The sequence below is a fragment of the Athene cunicularia genome (assembly GCF_003259725.1).
Source record: "Athene cunicularia isolate RWA chromosome 1 unlocalized genomic scaffold, athCun1 chr1_part2, whole genome shotgun sequence".
NCBI lineage: Eukaryota > Metazoa > Chordata > Aves > Strigiformes > Strigidae > Athene > Athene cunicularia.
Genome location: NW_020799092.1, coordinates 43,502,922 through 43,522,851, shown reverse-complemented (window position 1 = coordinate 43,522,851; position 19,930 = coordinate 43,502,922). Strand labels below are relative to the sequence as shown.

At 39.6% G+C, this 19,930-nt stretch overlaps 1 protein-coding gene across 5 annotated transcripts in view; it reads right to left on the bottom strand.

Moving 5' to 3' along the window:
* PTPRR (protein tyrosine phosphatase, receptor type R) overlaps nt 1-19,930 on the bottom strand; it is a 159,516-nt gene that overhangs the window by 54,396 nt on the left and 85,190 nt on the right. For all 5 annotated transcript variants that reach the window (XM_026867828.1, XM_026867832.1, XM_026867829.1 and 2 more), the window contains 3 exons: nt 18,532-18,687; nt 11,353-11,463; nt 4,523-4,785 (listed from right to left, as the gene is read on the bottom strand). In XM_026867828.1, the coding sequence (XP_026723629.1) occupies nt 4,523-4,785; nt 11,353-11,463; nt 18,532-18,687 (530 nt within the window). The remainder of the gene's footprint in view (nt 1-4,522; nt 4,786-11,352; nt 11,464-18,531; nt 18,688-19,930) is intronic.

Genomic DNA, 19,930 nt, shown 5'->3' with positions numbered 1-19,930 from the left:
GTTTTACTGTGTCCTAGCAGTGCTTCCATACTGTTGCAGAATTCTTTTATGTAAAAATATTTTATTGTTTCACTTATCTGCCAGGTTTTTGCTCTATTTGCCATTTTTTTTCTATTGTATTCTCCACCCTCTTGTATTTATTTGCACAGAAAAAAAAATCAGCACGAAGTACATGTAAAATGTTACTTGGCCTAAATGAGAGTCCTGCATGCCCCTAGCATCCTGATATGTAAACATAATGAGCTCTCCCTTTTAGACAGAATAATTTTCTAGTGAATATGTAACAGACCAAGAAAACACAGTGTTGTGATTTTCCCCACTGATTATTTAGATGTAATAGCCACAGTTTTAGGTCCTTGCGGCTGCGATGGAATACAAAAGCTTGAGACTTTCCAAAGCACTGTTTGTGCTTTTTAACACACACAGTGGAAGAGCTGTTTTCCACATTTCCTTTTCTTCCATGTACTTTCGCATGCTAGATAGTAACTAATTTGAAAAACACAGTATATTGTGCACTAGACAGTTGAAATACAGTTGTCTTAGTCACAAATTATACTGGAACTAAAACTCACAGCAGCAGCGGCTGGAGGAAAAGTATATCCAGTTGTAAAACAAGTGAATATTGTGATGGTGTGGTAACAAATTTATATTTATATTTATATTTATATTTATATTTATATTTATATTTATATTTATATTTATATTTATATTTATATTTATATTTATATTTATATTTATATTTATATTTATATACCATGCCTGTGTTTTAACAACTCACTGCTTGTACTAAGAATTTTCAATGCTTGACAAGTCAGCCATGAAACTTAGAATATCACATCCCACTTCACCAGATTGTGATTTTGGCTGGGACCATTGATATCAAGATGAATTTTGGGCCAACCAGCAGAATAAAAGGAAGCCTTACTCTGCTGAAGGAAAAAGTATATATTATTCATATAAACCTGTAAAAGCCTAAGTATAAAAATAAACACTGATGCAATATTCATGGATATGCTCATGGAAGAGAAAATGGTCATTTACATCCTAAAGTCAGGCAGCGGTACTATGATATTGTGACAGTTCATTGCTGAAGTCACCCATGGGAGAATATTAGCTCTCCCTCTCCTTTGGTCAGTAGCAGCATTATGTGGGTTGCTGATGGAGAAGGTCTTTGCTGCAAAGCAGCAGCAGTTGTGAAAACACCAGAAGAGAACAACTTTGAAGCATTCCATACTGAATGATCTGGAGGATGCCAGAAGGCTCCGAAGAAAGTCCTTTACTTGCCTGCCCCAGCACCTATCACTAATTGTAACAGAAAGGAGTCAGCGCCTCTTTGTTCTGACAAACAGCCCTATCACCTCCACACCTGTCAGTCCATCCTCCACTCTTGCTGACCACCACTCCATTGCTCCCTCAACAGCACACTGCACATAGGTACACGTTCCTGATCAGCATCCAGGAAAATAACTCACCTCCTGAGGCTGCTGGTCCACTTACCGTCCTGACTGCATAACCACCTTCTCTCCTCCAAGTGCTACAGGCAAAGAGGAGAACATACAGGCCACTCGTCCTGCCCCCAGATTGACTCACAACTTCAGGCATCAAGGCACCAGCACCAGGGTATGTGTGTGTCACACAAATAATCTGCAGCATTCTACACATTTGATAGGGCAAATATTGCATAATCTGATGGGGAAGCTGTTTTATAAAAACAGCTGAGTAAGAGCCTTTTCAGATACACAGAAAAAAAAACATACATGGATTTGGCTCTCGTATTCAGATGCAAAATACATTTTAAGAACCTGGACAAACTCCCAGAAACATTTTGATCTATGCACAGTTGTCCATTAACAATTTGTCTGCCTCTGTACCAGCCAATGCTATTCCTATTAAAAATGGAAAGGTTCAGATGGCCAGATACAGATGTGGTGCTTTGTGAAAAGTCAGTTCCACCACAATTTTGCATTTAGATGTGCTCTTCAAAGCAGCACCTAGTGTGCAGAGCAGGGAGAGCTTGACGGGCAGGCATCATCCAGCTTTTCTGCCCCATCCTTCAGAGATACCGTCACAAACTTTCCATCTAGATGGCTAGACACAGTGGTTGGCTCACTCCCTGGTTTGGTCCATGGTCCATTGATATCTCTTTGAAGAGATACAGTTTGGTCTGGATCATACTAGTCATTTCATGACTATGGATCAGCCTTAAGGAATCAAATGAGGGAGTTTGGATAGTTAGAAAATACTGCTCAGGAACCACTGTCAAGCCACCTGGCCAAAGGAATCTCAATGATAAGTCTGTCAAGGAGCCCCCATATCCACACTAGCCTGCCACGAGCTTCTTCCCCTGGCAGAAGCTAAAATCAGGGTAGCAAACATTATTGAATGGGTGCCCCCCCAAGCTGTGGCTATGAGCAGGAGGGGACGTCCAGGCTTGATCCCACTCCATACTGACAAAAGGAGGGCTGCAAGCAGACTGTTTTGTGCTGTGTGTGGCTTACAGTGTGCAGACCCATGCTGTAATGTTTGCTGCTCCCATGTGTAATGAGGATAGCCCAAGATTGCCTAGTGCAAGGTGGTTGTGAGGCAGAAAGGTGGAGAGGGGTTTTAACTGTCCACGTACCTGGTCATTAGATGACATCTGAAGCAAAATGTGTTGCTGCATTATTACTTTTAGCCTCCAATGCTTCTGTGTGTCAAAATGTGTGTACATTTGTTATTAGTACAGGATATAGTAAATAAGAAATATATAAATTATATAAATATATAATAGCTATAATCAGAGGAAGAGAAGACAACCTATTTCCTAAAGTTCACTCCCTCACATCCCTAGACCTTCATATCACTGAGTTTGAAAAAAACTTAAACTGCCATTTCTAGAAGTGGACTTGGGAGGATAAAGTGTATGTGTTAAACATAACAAAAAGAATTGCAGAATGGGACATTATCACAGTTGCCTTCACTTTTTCACAATGGCCTGTTAGTGGTCTTTTACAGTAGACACTGAAGTGCTCAGTTCTTTCAACTTCTATTTCCTTAGTAATAAGCTGAAAAGCCTAGTTTACTTGATCAAACACCAGATTAGTTTCCTCTTTGTATCTCAGCTATCCATTTGGACACAATCTGACTCAGAACTTTGTCTTCCAAAGGATGAAATTTGATTTAGGAGTATTAAATGCTGAGTTTCTATCTGTGGTGGTGGAAATTAAGATCCTAGATCAATAGTTTTTATTTTCCTTGAGCAATGGAAAAATTTCTTCCCTGGTCCTTAAGTACAAACTCCCTCTACAAATTCCTTCACCCCAATCCCTCTCAACTATTACATATGCTATGTTAGGTACTAGGTATTATAAACTATCTATGTGATACCCAGGCTCATGTGCTTTATTTTTAGGGTCTTGTGGAATGAGCGCAACTTGATAAACATATTTACTAGCTTCCTCCATTCCTTACGTTTTAATTGCAGTGATATCGCTACATATTTTATGACAGGTCTGCCTTTCAGCATCTTTCACTCTTAGCTCTGCCTTAGCTCACAAAGCCATTGATAAAATCTCTGTTATTGAAATCCTGCGGTTCAGGCTGAATTGGGGTTACTGCTCAACTCGGAGTCCTCAAAGACAAGGCTCTGCTCGGCCTTCTTTTCATTCCGATTTCCCTGTCATATCTGTGTGGCATCTGTTCTTTCATTTATCATCTGTGCCGGGGTAGAAGAGTTCAGTTGCAACGCTGCATGCTACATTAGTTATTCAAAGCACTGATGCTTTATGAATGCGGCCTGAGCCATCAGGTGAGAAGTCATATGTATTTCTAACAGAGGAGAGACAGATGTCAGTGTGTATTCTCCTGGGGGAAGAATAACTAGTTTTAGGAAAAGAGCACTATCCCAGTTTTTGAAAGGTAGAATGAGTGGCAAGGTTTTGCGCCCAAGTATTTCTGAGGAGATGTACACAAGGGTTGGATTCGTTACTAATCACTTCTTTCTCTTTTTTGTAAAAACTGTAGACTTTGGACTGTATCCCAACCATCATGGAAAGATGGATTTCAGAAGAAAAATTATCTAAAAGTGATAATTTAACGCTGTATGATGCTCTCGGTGTAAATATTTCTTCTTTCTAAGTTTCCCATGTGCTAGGCACCCCCTGACAATGAGAATGTCCTTTGCTGACAAAACATAACCAGCTCATGGGCCCTCTGGCAGGATCTCCAGGATCAAACCAGGCAAAAATCAATGGAAAATGAAAATTTATTTCTTTAGGGAAATTGTTGAAAAGGGGAAGAAACAAATTAGCAAAATGAATTGTAGTACTACAGTTAATAGCAGCCCAACCTTCTAGACCTTTGCTCATATGAAAAGTAAAGGAGGGAATACCCATGAGATAGATATTAACACACCAAAATCCCACTTCTCAGATGTTCATAGGGTGATGTCTCCCATTTATGGACAGAAGAGACACATATGAAATCATGCAGCATGAGTATAACAAAGGAGAATAAATCCTGAATGTGCTGGGCACCACCCTACCTTTCCTGGAGCCCCACAGGTTTCATTCTGAAAGGTGATGGACTGGCACACAGAGAAGGTTTGAGCTCAGGAACACATTGGCCTTGAGGGTCCACTACAACATTAACAACCTTTGGAGCCTGTTCAGGCTGGACCATGCTGTTGGTGGTCTTATACTCGGACCGAGACGTCTGCAAGGGAAGGGGTGAGAGGTGGATCTCCTGCTTCTTTTCCTTCTCTTGTCTCAGTGACAACTGGATCTTCTCCTTTAATCTGTACAGAACCTACCAAAATAAAGAGGAAAGCCCAATCTCAATTCTCTGGTAAACAAGACAAGGAAAGTATCACAAATGCTGGATAAGATTGCTATATGTGGCTTTCATTCCTAGAAGTTAAGCCACAAGTTGTGTTACACAGCGTTTCCCACAACAGGATAAATATTTCCACTATATAAACCACAGTGTGTACACGTGAGCGGTAGGGACTTTAACAGTTCTCATTGTGAGACAGTAATTCTTTGTAATACCAGCAGTTGTTTTATTAAAGGGGCAAATAACACAGAATAGAAAATAGTTACATAAGACACTCTGAAGAAGGAAATACTGATAAATAGAGTAATTGTAGAAGAATCGGTACGAATTTTAACACAAAAGAGACAATGGCACAAAATAAAATAGATATATCCAGGTACATGTCTCTAATTATAGCAGTCTCATTTTGGTTTAGAGCAGATGTTCTTAAGAGCTCTTACTTGCTTTGCATGGAGCTGATGGTTGAACAGAGTAACTTTACTAGGCCACTTTTGTAATGGTAGGCTGCTACTACTCTGAAATACTCCTCAGGATAAGGATATCCCTCAGTGGCCTCAGAGAAACATAACCTGCTCTGGAATAAAGCTGGAGTGACATGTGGCCAGTGAAGCTGTTTAAGCATCTGTTCAGAAAAGTGTGTTTTACAGTTGTCAAGACATTGATGTCTGAACATACTGTAACACCAGGATTCTCTGTCTACCCTTTGCTTATGAACTTGGATATCAGGTATCTGCATCATAAGCTTTTCAGAAGTTGTACTGATCCTCTTCCACCAAACTTCACACCAATGTTGGTCTACACCAGCTTGGTGAGGGCCAGCAGGCATCATGTGCTTGATAATGTCACTCCAGAGGAACCTGTGTTACACCTGTTTAACACATCTTATCTCTCTTGAGGGGAATGCGAAAAATGATTTCCGAGTTGTAGTTGTGCCATTTTCAAAATGTGCCTTACAACCTATGAAACATGAGAATTACTATTCTGTATTGTGGGTGGAGGTGGGTGAAAGGCACACAGCTTTTTGAAGGTGTCTGCAGATACCCTTATACCTTCTACTCTGCTTTATCTGTTGCCATAAAGCATTCAAACTGAATCCTGGTTTGCAAAGCCATAAAAACAAAGCCTAGACCAAAACATTTTTCTGCTGCAAGTCAGCAGCTCTTTGACAGCTGTTGCCCAGCTAGCACTGCATAAAAAACTATCACTCCATAGCTTTCCAGCAAAGACTGGATAGATCTGATGGGTTTGTTTTTTCAAGGATTAGCATTAGAGGTTTAGCTGGGAGCTGACCTAATGTCATTAGCAATACAGCCATTAAACAATACTTAGCTACGTAAACCATCTGTTCATTCAGAAGAGTTTAGAATTAAATTGCATGGATAAGATAAGCTGCTCTTAGCCATTATTTTGCAGAAAAAACAGTCCTACTGTGAAGCAAGGATGCAGGTATCAGTAAAGATAAAACAGGGGCTTGAAATATTTTTAACCCGCTTTTTCTCCAGGGATTGCTTTGCTCTCATTTGTTTCTGATAACCCACAGATATACAGCTCAGACATTCATGGTCATGACGATATTAACCATACCTTCTTGTCACTGATATATATGTTCACATAGTTTTGTCCCTTGGAGACCCAGGGAATTATGGTTTTGACTTCCAAAAACCTGGATGAGTATTGTTTTATATCCTTTTTAATACTCTAATAATAGATCCTAAGAAAAAAAGATAGCCTGCCACCAGCAGAAGCTGAAAAAAAGCTAGAAAACCACATCTAGTCTAAGAGCTAACACACTTTCCTCAAAGTGTGGTCAGCGCCATCATGTTTTTAATGAATCTCAGGTAGAAGTCAAACAAACAGAAATGGCCAAAAAGACAGTGATCAACCCAATCACCAAGCTCTGCAAAGGGAACAACTTAGTTGTACTCATATTTCTAATCACTTTAAACACATCTGTCAGCATGAATGGAAAGATATATGAAGCTCCTAAATTAGGAAAACTGATGTTTTACTGATACCTCAGAAGACTCATTGTGAGGATAATCAGGAGGCACGGAGCAACTGAACAACATGAAGTACTATCTTCCAGGACACAAAAGGTGAGTCACCTGTATTTTTTTCATATATTAAGCCTAGGGTTCAAAGCCACAGTCCAAAAGGAAAATGACTCTTCTTTCTGCCTCCTCTTTGACACAGCTTATATGGAAGAATGACAGGGTGCTGACAGTTTGACATTCACTCTTTCTATCTCTGCTCAGATTTCTACAAAGAAAAGCTGACATATTATGCCTTAGCTTGGCCAGTACCTCCTACCTACCCATTCAAAATATCAGTGGAAACTGCTTTTATTCATCTTCAGAGATCGACAGAAAATCCCAATAAGATAACTATGTCTCCAGAATGAAGATCTTTGCAATGGTTATGTTCAGCAGTGATATGAAAACTCATCTGCCTAGAGATATTTAGGGCCCCCAGGACTGTATAGCACAACCTCCCAAAACCCATGGAAATTAAGACAGTTCACTCTAATTAAAAACATTCTAACTACTTATCAACACGTGTGTGAGGCTGTATGTGTATCTCTGCATGAGCAGAGCTATTGTGCATGTGTATACATGAGAAGAAAATTGGCAAACAAAATTTCCCTCAAACCCTGGGGAAGGGATGAAAGAACAAAAATGTGACAGATGTTAGCCATGTTGTTTGGTGCATTACTGGGAGGCATTTGGAAACCATGATTTGAATGTGCCATAAAAAATTCTATAGAAGCAGAATAAATGAATTCAGACAATCTAGGAGTAGTTTATAAACAAACCCCTAATATCAAGTTGGCTTAAACGCTCTTGCAATATGATAAAAATACATACTGTTACTTTTTATTTAAATCTTTAAACTGGCAAAAGGTAAAGTTGATTGGCTGATATTAGTTAGTTGTGTATATTCTATAATCAAAGTGCTTTCAGAAGTCCTGCACCACTTCATGAATCCTGAAACTTGTAAGTTTAAGAACAAGAGATAGGTCACTGAAAATTTGATGCTGGAATGTATTTTTTTTTTCTTACAATACAATCATGAAGCTGAAAAAATATTTATCATTTAAGTAACTATCTCCCCAAAACATCAAATAATTGTAACTCATAAAAAGCCACAGACAGTAGCAAAAATTTAGATTGTCACTATTTGTTGACAAAGCAAAGTTCATGGAATCATAGATTCATAAAATAATTTGGGTCAGAAGGGACTTTTAAAGATCACCAAGTCCAATGTCTCTGCCATAAGCAGGGATATCTTTCACAGGTTAGACTGCCCATAGTTCATGTCTTTCATTATTTTAAATTTAAAAAAAATCCTACATTTTGATTATTTTTTTTAGTGGGATAGAGAAATACAGTTAGAAAACCCTCTTATCACAACTAGCTACAAATATTTCATAATTTGAAGGTGATACTTCCAGACTACTCAACAGATACTTATATGTACGTATTTTAAGGAAAAAAAAGGATATGCATACATACTAGTTTACTAAACTAGGCAAAATTAGTAAGAAATATATTAGCAAAACACTGTCAAACATTTTGTTATTTAGTAAATTTGGTGATGGATCAGTTATTTCTCTATTTATGTAACATAAAAAATACACATAGAAGTGCTAAAAATATTTATTCTTACTTAGCACTTCGCTTGGCAAACTTTATAAATGATGTATGATGTCCCCAGTGGAAGTGAGCCCACGGTCAGCAATGAGCTGTGTGCTGGCTTCCACATAATCGATCCTGGGATGCAAGAGGCTCCCATACCATAACAAGGACTAGTTGAAGAAATACATAAAACTACCTCAGTGGTACAATCTACAAGTCCGAATTTAGCTCATGTACTGCTGTATTACACGGTTTAGCAAGAATCTGCATTGTAGATTTTTATGAATAGAGGCCAGATATTTGATAAGCTTCAGCCAAGCCTTAAGAAGCCTAAAAGCTGTTAATGCACAGTGTACTCTCAGCGCAGGGAAGCATCATGATTTGTAAAACCCAGTTAAGAGTCAAGGATGCACGTTTTAAATTTTCTGTAGAAATTACACAGAACAAAGCACTAACACCAACAACTCAGCTGCCTTACACTGAGCAATTCTGATCATCATAATCATCACTTAAAGTACTTCCTACTCCATACTTTAAAGGACACTTACAAGTCATCTACAGATGTAGGCTAAACTTTCTGCTTTTGGACCCTCTAAACTACAAATAACCACCTATGGACAAATAGGTGCCTACCCTGTAACTTTAAAAATGGGTCTGCATTTTGGTGGTCTCATATGGTTGCTAACAGCCAAAGCTACTTAGGATGAGCCCTAACACCTTATGCTAAAGTGGAATTGGTCTGCTAGACTGCAATGGCTGAATTTGAAATACTGAACTTTTCATAAATCTGCCCTCTGACACACATAAAGTGGGATGAAAAACAATGATGTGAGCTGTTTGTTAGCCTTATAGATTGCACAAACTCTATGTATCAGCAGGTCTTGGCAAAATCTGAGACAGCATCCATTTACAGTCTAAGCAGTAGCACATGTAAAGATACAGGTTGGACCTGTGAGAGAACAGAAATGGGAATGCCTGCAGGAAAGACCATAGCATCAAAGTAAATCTATCTGGAAGAGAGTTCGAGGAGTCTACTAGTATTTACCTCTGTCCTAACTCCAGATCAGCTACACCCAATATTCCTGACAGATGCTTGCCTAAAACCTTAATGGATGAAAACTCCCAAGTTTCCCCAAGCAATGCACTCCAGGGTCTAGTGATCCATGCAATAACAAAAGTTTTTTCTAATGAGTCAGCCAAATCTCCCCTTCAAAATTTTTTCTTCTTTTCTAATCCCCAGTGAAGAAAGTATTATCTTCTTATCACAGCCTTTGAAATCTTTCCATGTTTGAGAACTATCATGTTTCTCCTTGCTCATCTTTTCTCTGTTATAAATAAACCAAATTATTTCATGTCTTCTGTATCTCTGATCACCTTGTATCTCCTCCCAACTGTAATTGCTTGGCATTTTTCTCATGTGGAACCCAAAAGAGATCACAGAGAATGAGCAAGACAGGATACTGTAGCCAAATTATTACCAGAGCCAAGTTGAATGCAGATTGTAGAGACCATACCCTCATTTATACATCCCAGGGCAAGAAGTGTATTTTTTGCAACAATGTGATGTTACTCATTCACTTCAGTGCATGCACTGTGGTACTGCTGGAACCTTTCCTACAAAACTGTTGCTTTGCCACGTATTTCCTATATTCTATTGATGCACATGATTAGAGCTCTTGTCCCTGGTAAGCAGCATTCTTGTTACTTTCCATCTTTTCTCCAGCACCTTAATAATATTTTCAGTCCTGATACTGTCCTTCACCATGCTTATAATTCACAATACTGTCTACACACTCCAAATAATTAAGGAAAATACTGTGTAGTACTGGGACAAGGACAGACAGCATCTTCTATACCCTTCCAGTTAAGCAGTCAGTAGTGACCAAAATATCTGCTTCTCCAAAGTAAGATTTTGAGTAAAAGTTAGTACTTCTAGAGTTACCCTCCTATTTTTGAATGAGATGGCACGGAGAAATGGTGATGATTAGGAAGTAGAAATTATATAAAGCAACAATTACTGAGAAGATAAGTGCATGTCAAATTTTAGGGAAACATTAAAAGTTTAAATTACATTTTGTTATAAATGTGATAATTTATTAATATCTTCAGTTTAAACATTCTTTCCATCTTAAGGTTTTAGGTGGGAAGTCCATCTAGGTTAAAGAGAATTAAATGCGTTTGAAAGCAAAATATCTCAGAAGACTCCAAGACACTGTGTATTCATAAACGCTGAGAACTGTCATAGAATTCAGTAAACCCTTATATTTCTGCACCACAGAAAATTGCCCTGTGAAAGTCAGTGGTGGTGTAGTGTTCATCTTCCGCGTGACCGTTTCACATCTCATATTCAGCGTTTTAGAAGTACGTCTAATGCCCAGAAACCTGGGCACTAAACTCATAGAATGTAAACGGCAAAGTTATTCAAAAATACAATCACTCCTTCATGTGCTTACTAGTCATTCCAGTTTAAAATCTGTGTATTTGATACATGAATACCAACATACACTCTAACAACTGTGCACTGACAATATTGCATTGATGTGGTGTTGTTTCTACTATCCAGTAAAACTGAAATACAGACAGCTAATGTGATTTCAGGGATCCTGGGATCTTAGTAAGAAGAATGAGAAGTCATCACTCATGTCACTACACAGTTACTCTGCAGATTTAAGAGCCCGTTATTTATTTCTTCAGCTTCCTTCTAGTTACATTCTTCAACTGGACTCAAAATATATCAAGAAATGTGGTTCTTCAAACTGTGGCTTCACAGCATTATGAGTGCAACCTTGTAGCTGAGTTTTTAATAGCTTTGAGAAAACACCTCTTATGTAAAGAATATGTGACTCTATCCTTCAGACAGAGAAAAGCATGAAGAACAGCAAAAAAAAGTAAAAAGGAAACTTACCATTAAACAAGTTACTAGAATGACAAAGATGCTGAGAAATATGACAACTGCATAAAATCCTTCTTTGCTCCAGATTTTGTCTGCTTCATGCTGGCCTTGCAAAACATTTTTCTTTTTTAAGCAATAAAACAGAAAGAGGAAGAGAAAAAAAGTTATACAGTAGCGTGCGCAGATTAAATAGCTCTCGTCAGGCATTAATCACCCTCCTCAGCTCTGTCACAGTTCACATTCCACAGTATATGGCACTCACTTTGAACGCTGTAATTTGCATACCCACCTCGGCCACGCACCCTGCCTGCGTTCCGCGTGCCCGTGTGTGTGCATGCCACCCAGGGGTCCTAACGCTATGCCAGATGATCCAGGACCTTCTCCGTGGCTGCTGAGAGAAAGCCACCAGGACACATGGGCTGGTGGAAAGTAAGCAAACAAGACCCACGGTCTTTCTTGGAAGACCTGGCTCATTGGCGCATGGGCTGCGGAGCCACTTGCCCTGCCTCTTTCTCCCCAGCGCTTATCTCAGGCCCCAGCACCCACGCACCAGCCTTGGGACTGTTTACACTCGACACAGGAGCAAAGAGCAGGTGACTTGTCAGTTTGTCTTCATGAGCCAGGAAGCCCTGACAAATTTGGAGTATGCACACACATACATGTTCATATGTAAAAAATTCTGACTATGCTGAAAGCAATCTCATTATCCATCTACCTATAATTCTGATCATGCTTAAAGTAATCTCATTATCTTTGGGTTTCTGCTGATAGTACATTTCTAAAACAGCTGTGCTCACTAAAATTTCCAGAACTCCTGGGGATTTTCTGGGGATTATGAAATAATAATAATTGTAAAAGCATTTATTTTTTGCTTTATTGCAGTGTGGGGACTTGTTTTGACTATTAAATTACCAGAATTTCACTATGTTTCCAAACAGAGATTCAGTAGTAGAAACAGGGTACATGTACCCTCAGTCTACCTGATAGATATAGATATAGATATATAGATACATATATATATATATGTGTGTGTGTGTGTGTGATCTGACAGCAGTTCAGTAGACATTGCTCTCCCAATTTTCAGCTACTTATTTTTCTTTTCTTAATTGTATATTTTCAGTACAGTTCTCAGACTGACTAAAAGCAACTTTCTTAAATTCTGGTTTCCACTGTAAATGTTCAAGTTCTGGGTGTTTTCCTTTCACTGATACTCCCTAATGGCTTTAATTAAACTTCTTGTTTAACTAGTCTTCCCATGTCAAAGTGGCCTTTTTGCCTCTCTGGGGACATTGTGTAAGAGCACTGGGAGATTTCCACAGAGGAGAGTTCCTCGGTTTAAGAATGAGTGGCTGCTCACTGCACCTGTGCACCTGTGGAGACCCTCTTTGCCCTTCACATGAGTACTTCATGCTCCAAAGCCTGCTTAGCCACTGATGAGCCTGCTCTTTTGAGCAGTTAATGTATCAAGGAAACTACCTGTGTACATCAGCCTCCCAAACACAGAATGTCCTGATGAAGTTGAATTCATGTGGAAAGGCTTGCTGAGGAGGATAAGATCATGGACTGGGGAAGAGAAGACAAGCTGACAAAAACCTGCTGCGTGCTGGATCCCAACAGTTTTCATGGTCCTCCTTTCAGCACAGGTTTGTTCCCTGCCTGCTTTGAAAAGGGCCAGGACAATGCAGCTTAAACTCAGTGGAGATGCAAACCAAATCACAGATCATACTGACAGAAAATGCAAACTTTTAGAGAAGTGTTTGGTAGCATGTTAGTTAATTAACTAACTAATAGTAAATTAATAGATTAATTTACAGAGACTTGCTTGCTAAAAAAAATTGCATGGGTATAACCAGGAGTCAACTGCTTTAGAACTGAAAGCATAATAAAGAAGAATTTTCTCTGCAAGTCATAGCCCTAGGGACCAGAATGGAAATCCTTTACCCCCTTCTGCTAAACTATAGAAACAGACCTTGTAAAATTAGTGTATTTGTGTGTGTGTGTGTGTGTGTGTGTGTGTGTGTAATCACACAATGTTTCATGATCTGGGCTTAAAAGTACTACAGGTATTGACAGTTTAACAAGGTTTTTAAGTGTCAGTCTGGTGTTTAGTGAGCAACTTAAAAACCAGGGCTTTCAAAGATAAGCTGGAAATCTTGCCAAATATTTCCTAGACATATTCAAACAGCATTGCCACTCTAACGGGGTGCAGCTCTCCATGCAATCTTCTGCTGTGCTTATGGCACAGGTTATTCTGCTGTGCTTATGGCACAGGACTTGTGTCCCAGTACTGGCTCAGAGCCCACGTTTGCAGCTGCTCTGCCCTCGGGACCACTCTTGTTGAGCTCCATGGGAATCCCACAGCAACGGCAGCAGCTGCAGCTCTGGACCATTAGCAATAAACAAGGTGTTTAACCCTGGGTGGGTTACCCGATGATCTGGCATTTCAGACTTCTCAAGAGGAAATCTAGATAAAAAGCTGGACCTGAAGAAGAACTGGCCATGCTGACCCTCTGTAAGTGAGTAAATGGGGGTTTTTTTATACCTCTTCACTGTAAGAACCAATACACTAGCAAGTAAATGAAGAATTAATAGGATTTTTTGATTCAGCGGGTGAGAGACTTAACTGTAATTCATTAGTGTCTTAAGACTTTGTAATAATAGACTTTGTATACATAACCGAGTTTAAAAGAACTAGTATCTATGATGTCTATGTACTATCTATGCACATGTGTTCAGGATACATCTTTCTCTTATTTGTCTTTCTAAAAATGTTCAAAGAATGTTTACAAATGCTCTAAAAAGGGTAAAAAAACGTATGCCACAACTTAAACATATCTGACACACCATTCTGAAACACTTCAGCGTACCTTCACATAACCAAGGAAATCTCTCTCCCCGATCTAACTGCAGGATAGCAGAATTGTTGCTTAAGCTGCTCCCTATTGACAGAAGAGGCTGTGACCTACAGTAACTGAGTCATCTCACACCCATGATAAGGCATCACTTTCTGAAACGTCAGCGCTGCTCATTCAGAACTTTGTTCCTCCATCTGTGAGAACTGATAAGATGGATGCCAACTGCCATGCTCACTACAAATTGTTGACACCCAGGAAACAAGCTCACAGGATGGCCAAATGCTAGGGAGAAAGCAAGAAAAAGAGAGAACTTCTGTCCATGACCACAGGCAATAAGCCTCCTGCATGCTGTGTCTCAGTTGACTAATATTACTCCACATTTCTCTCACTCAGTTGGGAACCTTTTCCTGCCTGAGAATCCACTAAGACTTTCAAATAGTTTTTGAGAAGTGGGAATGTACCACTGCCATCAGATGGCAGGAAAATAAATTCAAACTAAACTGCAAAAAGCCACAGCTGATGAAGGCAGGGGAATACCAGAGCAGGTGGGATAGCAAGGGAGTTCCAGTAGCTCAGGCACCATCAGGTCCCAGAGCAAATCTGGATACAGGGAGGAAGGCTCATCATCATGTACATCATCAACAGCATCATCCCCCAGCGTTTGACTCCATTCCTAAGAAACTGCCACAATCAGGTGAGTCATTCAGGCAGAATTAGTCAGGTTAAAGAGTTTAAATACAGCATAATTCAAGGTGGGGAAGAATCAATGTATTTTAACAATCCCACGCTATTACTAACCTTACTGAAGAGTGCCTGTACAGGCATCTGCTTTGCTTTAAACTGAAACAAATGTATTTAGAAAAATTATTTCTTATAAACTTTTTTTTTTTTTTAAAGAAACATTAAAAATCAACTCTGTTTTTTCTGGTCTTATTACGGAAAACTAGTGGACTATTTCTACAAACAAGTAAAATGAGCAGCCAGCTTTTGATAGTAACATGACAGACATTGACCTGAACTAGTCACTCTAAAATCCGTATCTGAAAGATCCTGCCAAGGTATCAGGAGCTGCCAGGAAAGTTAAGTCTTCACTGGAAAATAGGTAAATTTGCAAATTAGTTGTTAACCCCAATTAATACCTTGGGCTGAAACACTAATGAAAGCACAGCAAGCTGTAATTCTGAGCTCAGAGGAAATTTTCCAGGGAGCTGGGGATCAAACTTAAGATCAAAAAGGGTTCATCAAAATTCACAGAGTTGCTTTGGCTTTTTTCTGCTATTTTAACTATGTCAGGTAAATTAGGTTAGGAAAGTCTGCCAAGAAATCACTTCCACTCCCAGTGCAAACTTGCGGGAACATGGGTGACTTCTCAGAGTCCCAGGACACTGGATAATAGCTACTTAGTGTCTCCCATGACAAAATCTCCCCACAGACTCTACCTTACACACATGTGCGATAGTGATGTGATTCCATGTCAAAGCTGGCAGGCCTGCAGAGCTCCTGTCCCTGTTGTGGTGTTCTGGGTGCACCCATGCAGGTGTAATGCTATGTCTGCCTTGCCTGATCACAGGAGCGCATCCTTGTGCTCTGCTTTGTTCCCGGGCACCTCTGTCAGTCTCGGCTGTTGTAATTTCTAAGCTATTGGTTTTGATCACTTGTCCTTACAATGACTTACGGTTTCTGTATGCTTTAAGTGCATGATTGCTTCCTTTGATTTCTTCTCTAAGAAGTTAATATCACACACTTCAAAGGCAACCAACAGAAGCCTTGTGCAAGGAGGCTATAATGGTACATTTTGGGATTGCATAATTTTGGCATGAACTCTGGAAATTTCTCCTTTAGTACCACATCTCTCAGATGGCAGTTAGCTTATTTCTCAAAAGACAGTAACCCTTATTTCACTTACTGTAACTTCAGTTATTTTTGTCATTCAAAACCACTTCAAGTTTTCTTCTCTACTAAGCTCTAAAATCCAGTAGTATTTTCTTTCTTCCTCTGAGCACAATTTAAAGACATTAGGAAGTCAGGATTCCCACATCATAATAATATGGACTGCCTGAGTCATTGCATTGAATGTAGTCCCACCAACAAGCACCAATACAGTAGTTTTTTCTGGGGAAGTCTGGTCCTTGCCCTGATACACACCATAAAGTAGAACACAATCCTAAATCCCACTTCATGCACAAACTTTAGACCATAATAAAAAAGCAAATGTTACAACTACAATAGGCCATTGGAAGAGAAAGGACATATGGAAGGTAATGTCATTGCCCTGGATCCCTGAAATGGCAATGACTCCATTAAATTTAATTTTCACATTCCCACAGGTACATATCCCATTGCACACCAGGCAGCAAAGGACTCTAGTGGTTCCTACAACAAAGGTATATAGGGAATCTGCTCTTTTAGCTACTGCAGAGTAAGAAAGTAGGCTATGAATTTTGAGACAGCTGATTTAATTGAAAATAGATCAATCAGTGATTAATGCATCAGCAGTGAACTGGCAAATTATTACTGGAATGAATGGAAATGTAGTTCCAGTCACCTACATCCACTGAGACTTTTGCTATTTATGGTATCACACAGTGTGAGACTTAAAGCAGAGCACCTCAGTATTCCACTTGGGTTTTCCTACATAACCTTGGTAAAGCTTCTTAGGACAGGGTAATGTCCCCCACCATTAATCCTCTACAGCTGGGGGTCTAGTTTAAACTAATCCTTGTTAGGAAGTCAACCAAGCAATCTCAGGAGAGGTATCTCAGAGATGGGATGAACTGCCTGTTGAATGCATCTCTTCCTTTCTGTTTACTGTAGAGAGAGCCAGTAGACTTTCAAGCCTTAGGCAGCTTATACTGAAATAGCTAAAAAAGGAAACAACTTCCAGTTCTAACACCTCTGTGTCAGCCACCCACCTAGAAAGATGTGGATGTGGATAATGCTTCCTTTCTGCACAGATACACTGATAGGGCACATAGAATACTGGTTGTGAAGCGTTCAGACTTTTTGGTGGAAGCGTGTACAATTTGTTAGCTCATGATTTAATTAGGATTGATAGCTCAGGAATACATACACACAATGGGTAAAAAAATGTGGCAAAGATATGTAAAGCATAGCTCAGGTTGCTGATGGGCGATATAAAGACCTGATCTGACAGCACTGCTTGACTTCCTTTTGTATTAGAACAGCAAAAACTTGAAAATCAACTTATATTCATAGTGGCAATCTGCTTTAACAGAGCATGTAAAATCGCATTAAACTAGCCTTGTTTTTATATTTCATTTTTTGCACCAAAGACATCTTCCAGATTCTTAAACACAGTTAGAATGCTTAAAATGAACAAAAACATTTCTAATCAGTAGAAATACAGGTGAACATACAAGCCAGTACTAACTCAGCAATGGCTCAAACATAGGTTTGGATGTAAAAAAAGCAGAAACTCTTTACCCATAGGGGGAAACAGCTCATGAGAACCTCTCTTTTTTTCTCCACTTTTTTTGACATAGACATTTCCTCAGTCAAAATGGGAGCTTCCATGGAAAATGCTGATTCTCAATAACATGTTTGAAGTTATTCGGACCTTACACTGAATTCTGAGGTATGTATGTAAGAGCTTCTAAGACACTAAATAAAATGCAGGGTGATGTGACCATGTCCATGAGCTCAGTGATTTCCTTTCCTAAAGGTCTTCTCTCTTTTTCATTTGCTGTGCATAGCTCAAGCGGTCAGCCCAGAATTAGATGTCCATCTCACTGGTAATGTCTGGGACACTGTGGAGATGGCAGTGCAGTCTCTGCTTTGAAACACTTTTTTTTTTTTCCTTCAAAAAAATGGTTGTAGTCATACAAATAATATCTACAAGATTTATTTCTGCCCTCTTTTTGGAGCAGATAAACAAAAGAAATCACTCACTTCTCCTGAGAACAGAAAGAAGCATGGGTACAAAGTACAGATTCGGTTTTTCAAAATCATGTCAGACACAAGTTACACAAGTAGTAATGCTCACACCTGACATCTGCATTTCCTTTATCTCTCTACTGAAATTGTTATACCTGCCAACCTGCATTAATAGACTAAAAATCCTTGGGCCCAATCCTTTAAGCCAATTGATGCATGCTTAGGATCTAAACTCTGATTTCAGTGGTAGCCCAGCTGTGTGAGGAGGACCTGGATATTAATGCTTGAATATCATAATGAAGCACCATTAAAGTAATTTAACAGGGCTAGCTGTATAATTGCCTTATAGCAGTATGTTTGAGAACCTCTGCCTGAAAACTACCAAGGATGTAATAACCGGCTAATCTGTAACAAACTACAGGTTAGGAAATTGATAACCAACCTCAGGGGAGACCTCTGTTATTCCAAACTGGGATAAACTCTGATGCAAAATGTTGATATTAAGGGAACGCAGCACCTCTTCAGATGGGAGCGCCTCAGAAATTCCTGGCTTTCTGTTCAGTGGGGACACAAACAGTTCCACACAGTTGTTCTTCCCCTAGGAAAATGTAAAAAATGCAGAATCATAGGAAGGGTCTGAGATTAGATAATCTCTGCTGTCTACAGATAGTAACTATAATTTTAAAAACAAAAGTATGGAATATAAAGGCTGCAACCTGTTCTGTGAGGAGAGTATACCTGCTGTCTGACTCCTTAAATCCCAGCTGACTGTGTAAAAAAATGTAAATAGCATACGTGGGCACGTGTGTTTGGTCTCATTTCACTGTTGACAAGGTACCCTCTTCCTGAGTCTAGTACCATTAAACAACGTAACATGGTGAGGGGAGGAGCTGTGGGATGAGGTCAAGGGCAAAGTGTCAGCACGGATTTTAGCAGATAGTTCATTTGATCTGAAATGCAGCCCTCTTTTAGAAGGTGGTCTTTAAACATCAATGCTTAGTATAATGCTGTGGTATTTTGGCACTGTGTTCTAATACCATGTCAAGACATTGCAGACACTACAATGAAGTATAAAGTCCTTTTAGTTGACTGCAGTGCAACTCCTTAAAATGGCACAACAAAATTAAAGGACCAGAAAAGTGTTGTTTACATTTAATGGATAAACTATTAACTCCTGCCCTGGTATCTTTGCTGCAGTCCTGGCAGCCCAAGAGGTGCTGTATTAGAGATGCTGGTGATGCTCACTCTGTCACAAGGGAGCAAAAGGAGAGACTGCCGGAGGGTTCCTTTGGTTGTGACAGACTAGAACAGCACCCAAGACCAGCGCTCCAGACAGTGTTGGTGTCCAAACGGGGTGTGTGAATCCAGGTTCCCCAGGGCTATGGCCAATTCAGTTGAGGCTGTGATGTAGAGTCTAGTCTTGTGGGGGTTTCACACATGTAAGGTAAGCATGGAGCTACTGCCTGCATTGCTGCCTGCGCAGGCAAGAACTTCACTGGTCTGGTTATTTATATTCATCATTATGGAATGGGAGAGATCAGTTCAAACTGAGAGAATCCTGTTTTCTCCCACCTCCTTCCCCTCACCTTGAATATGAATCATTACCTTTACTGAAGTGAAGGAAAAGACATCTTTTGCTATTCTTAAAATACCTAGTTTTGCATTCAGAAGTAGAGCTGCACAGAAGGGAATGCTTTCAACCATGTGTACCCTAAATCTGACTTCTGTGCTCTAAATATGTTGCTGGTCTTATCAAGCAGATTGGTAAGGACACCGGCTAGTGGTGGGACTGGGCATTTTTCAGTAGGACTATTTATTCAGATCAGCAGGGTTATAAGGTG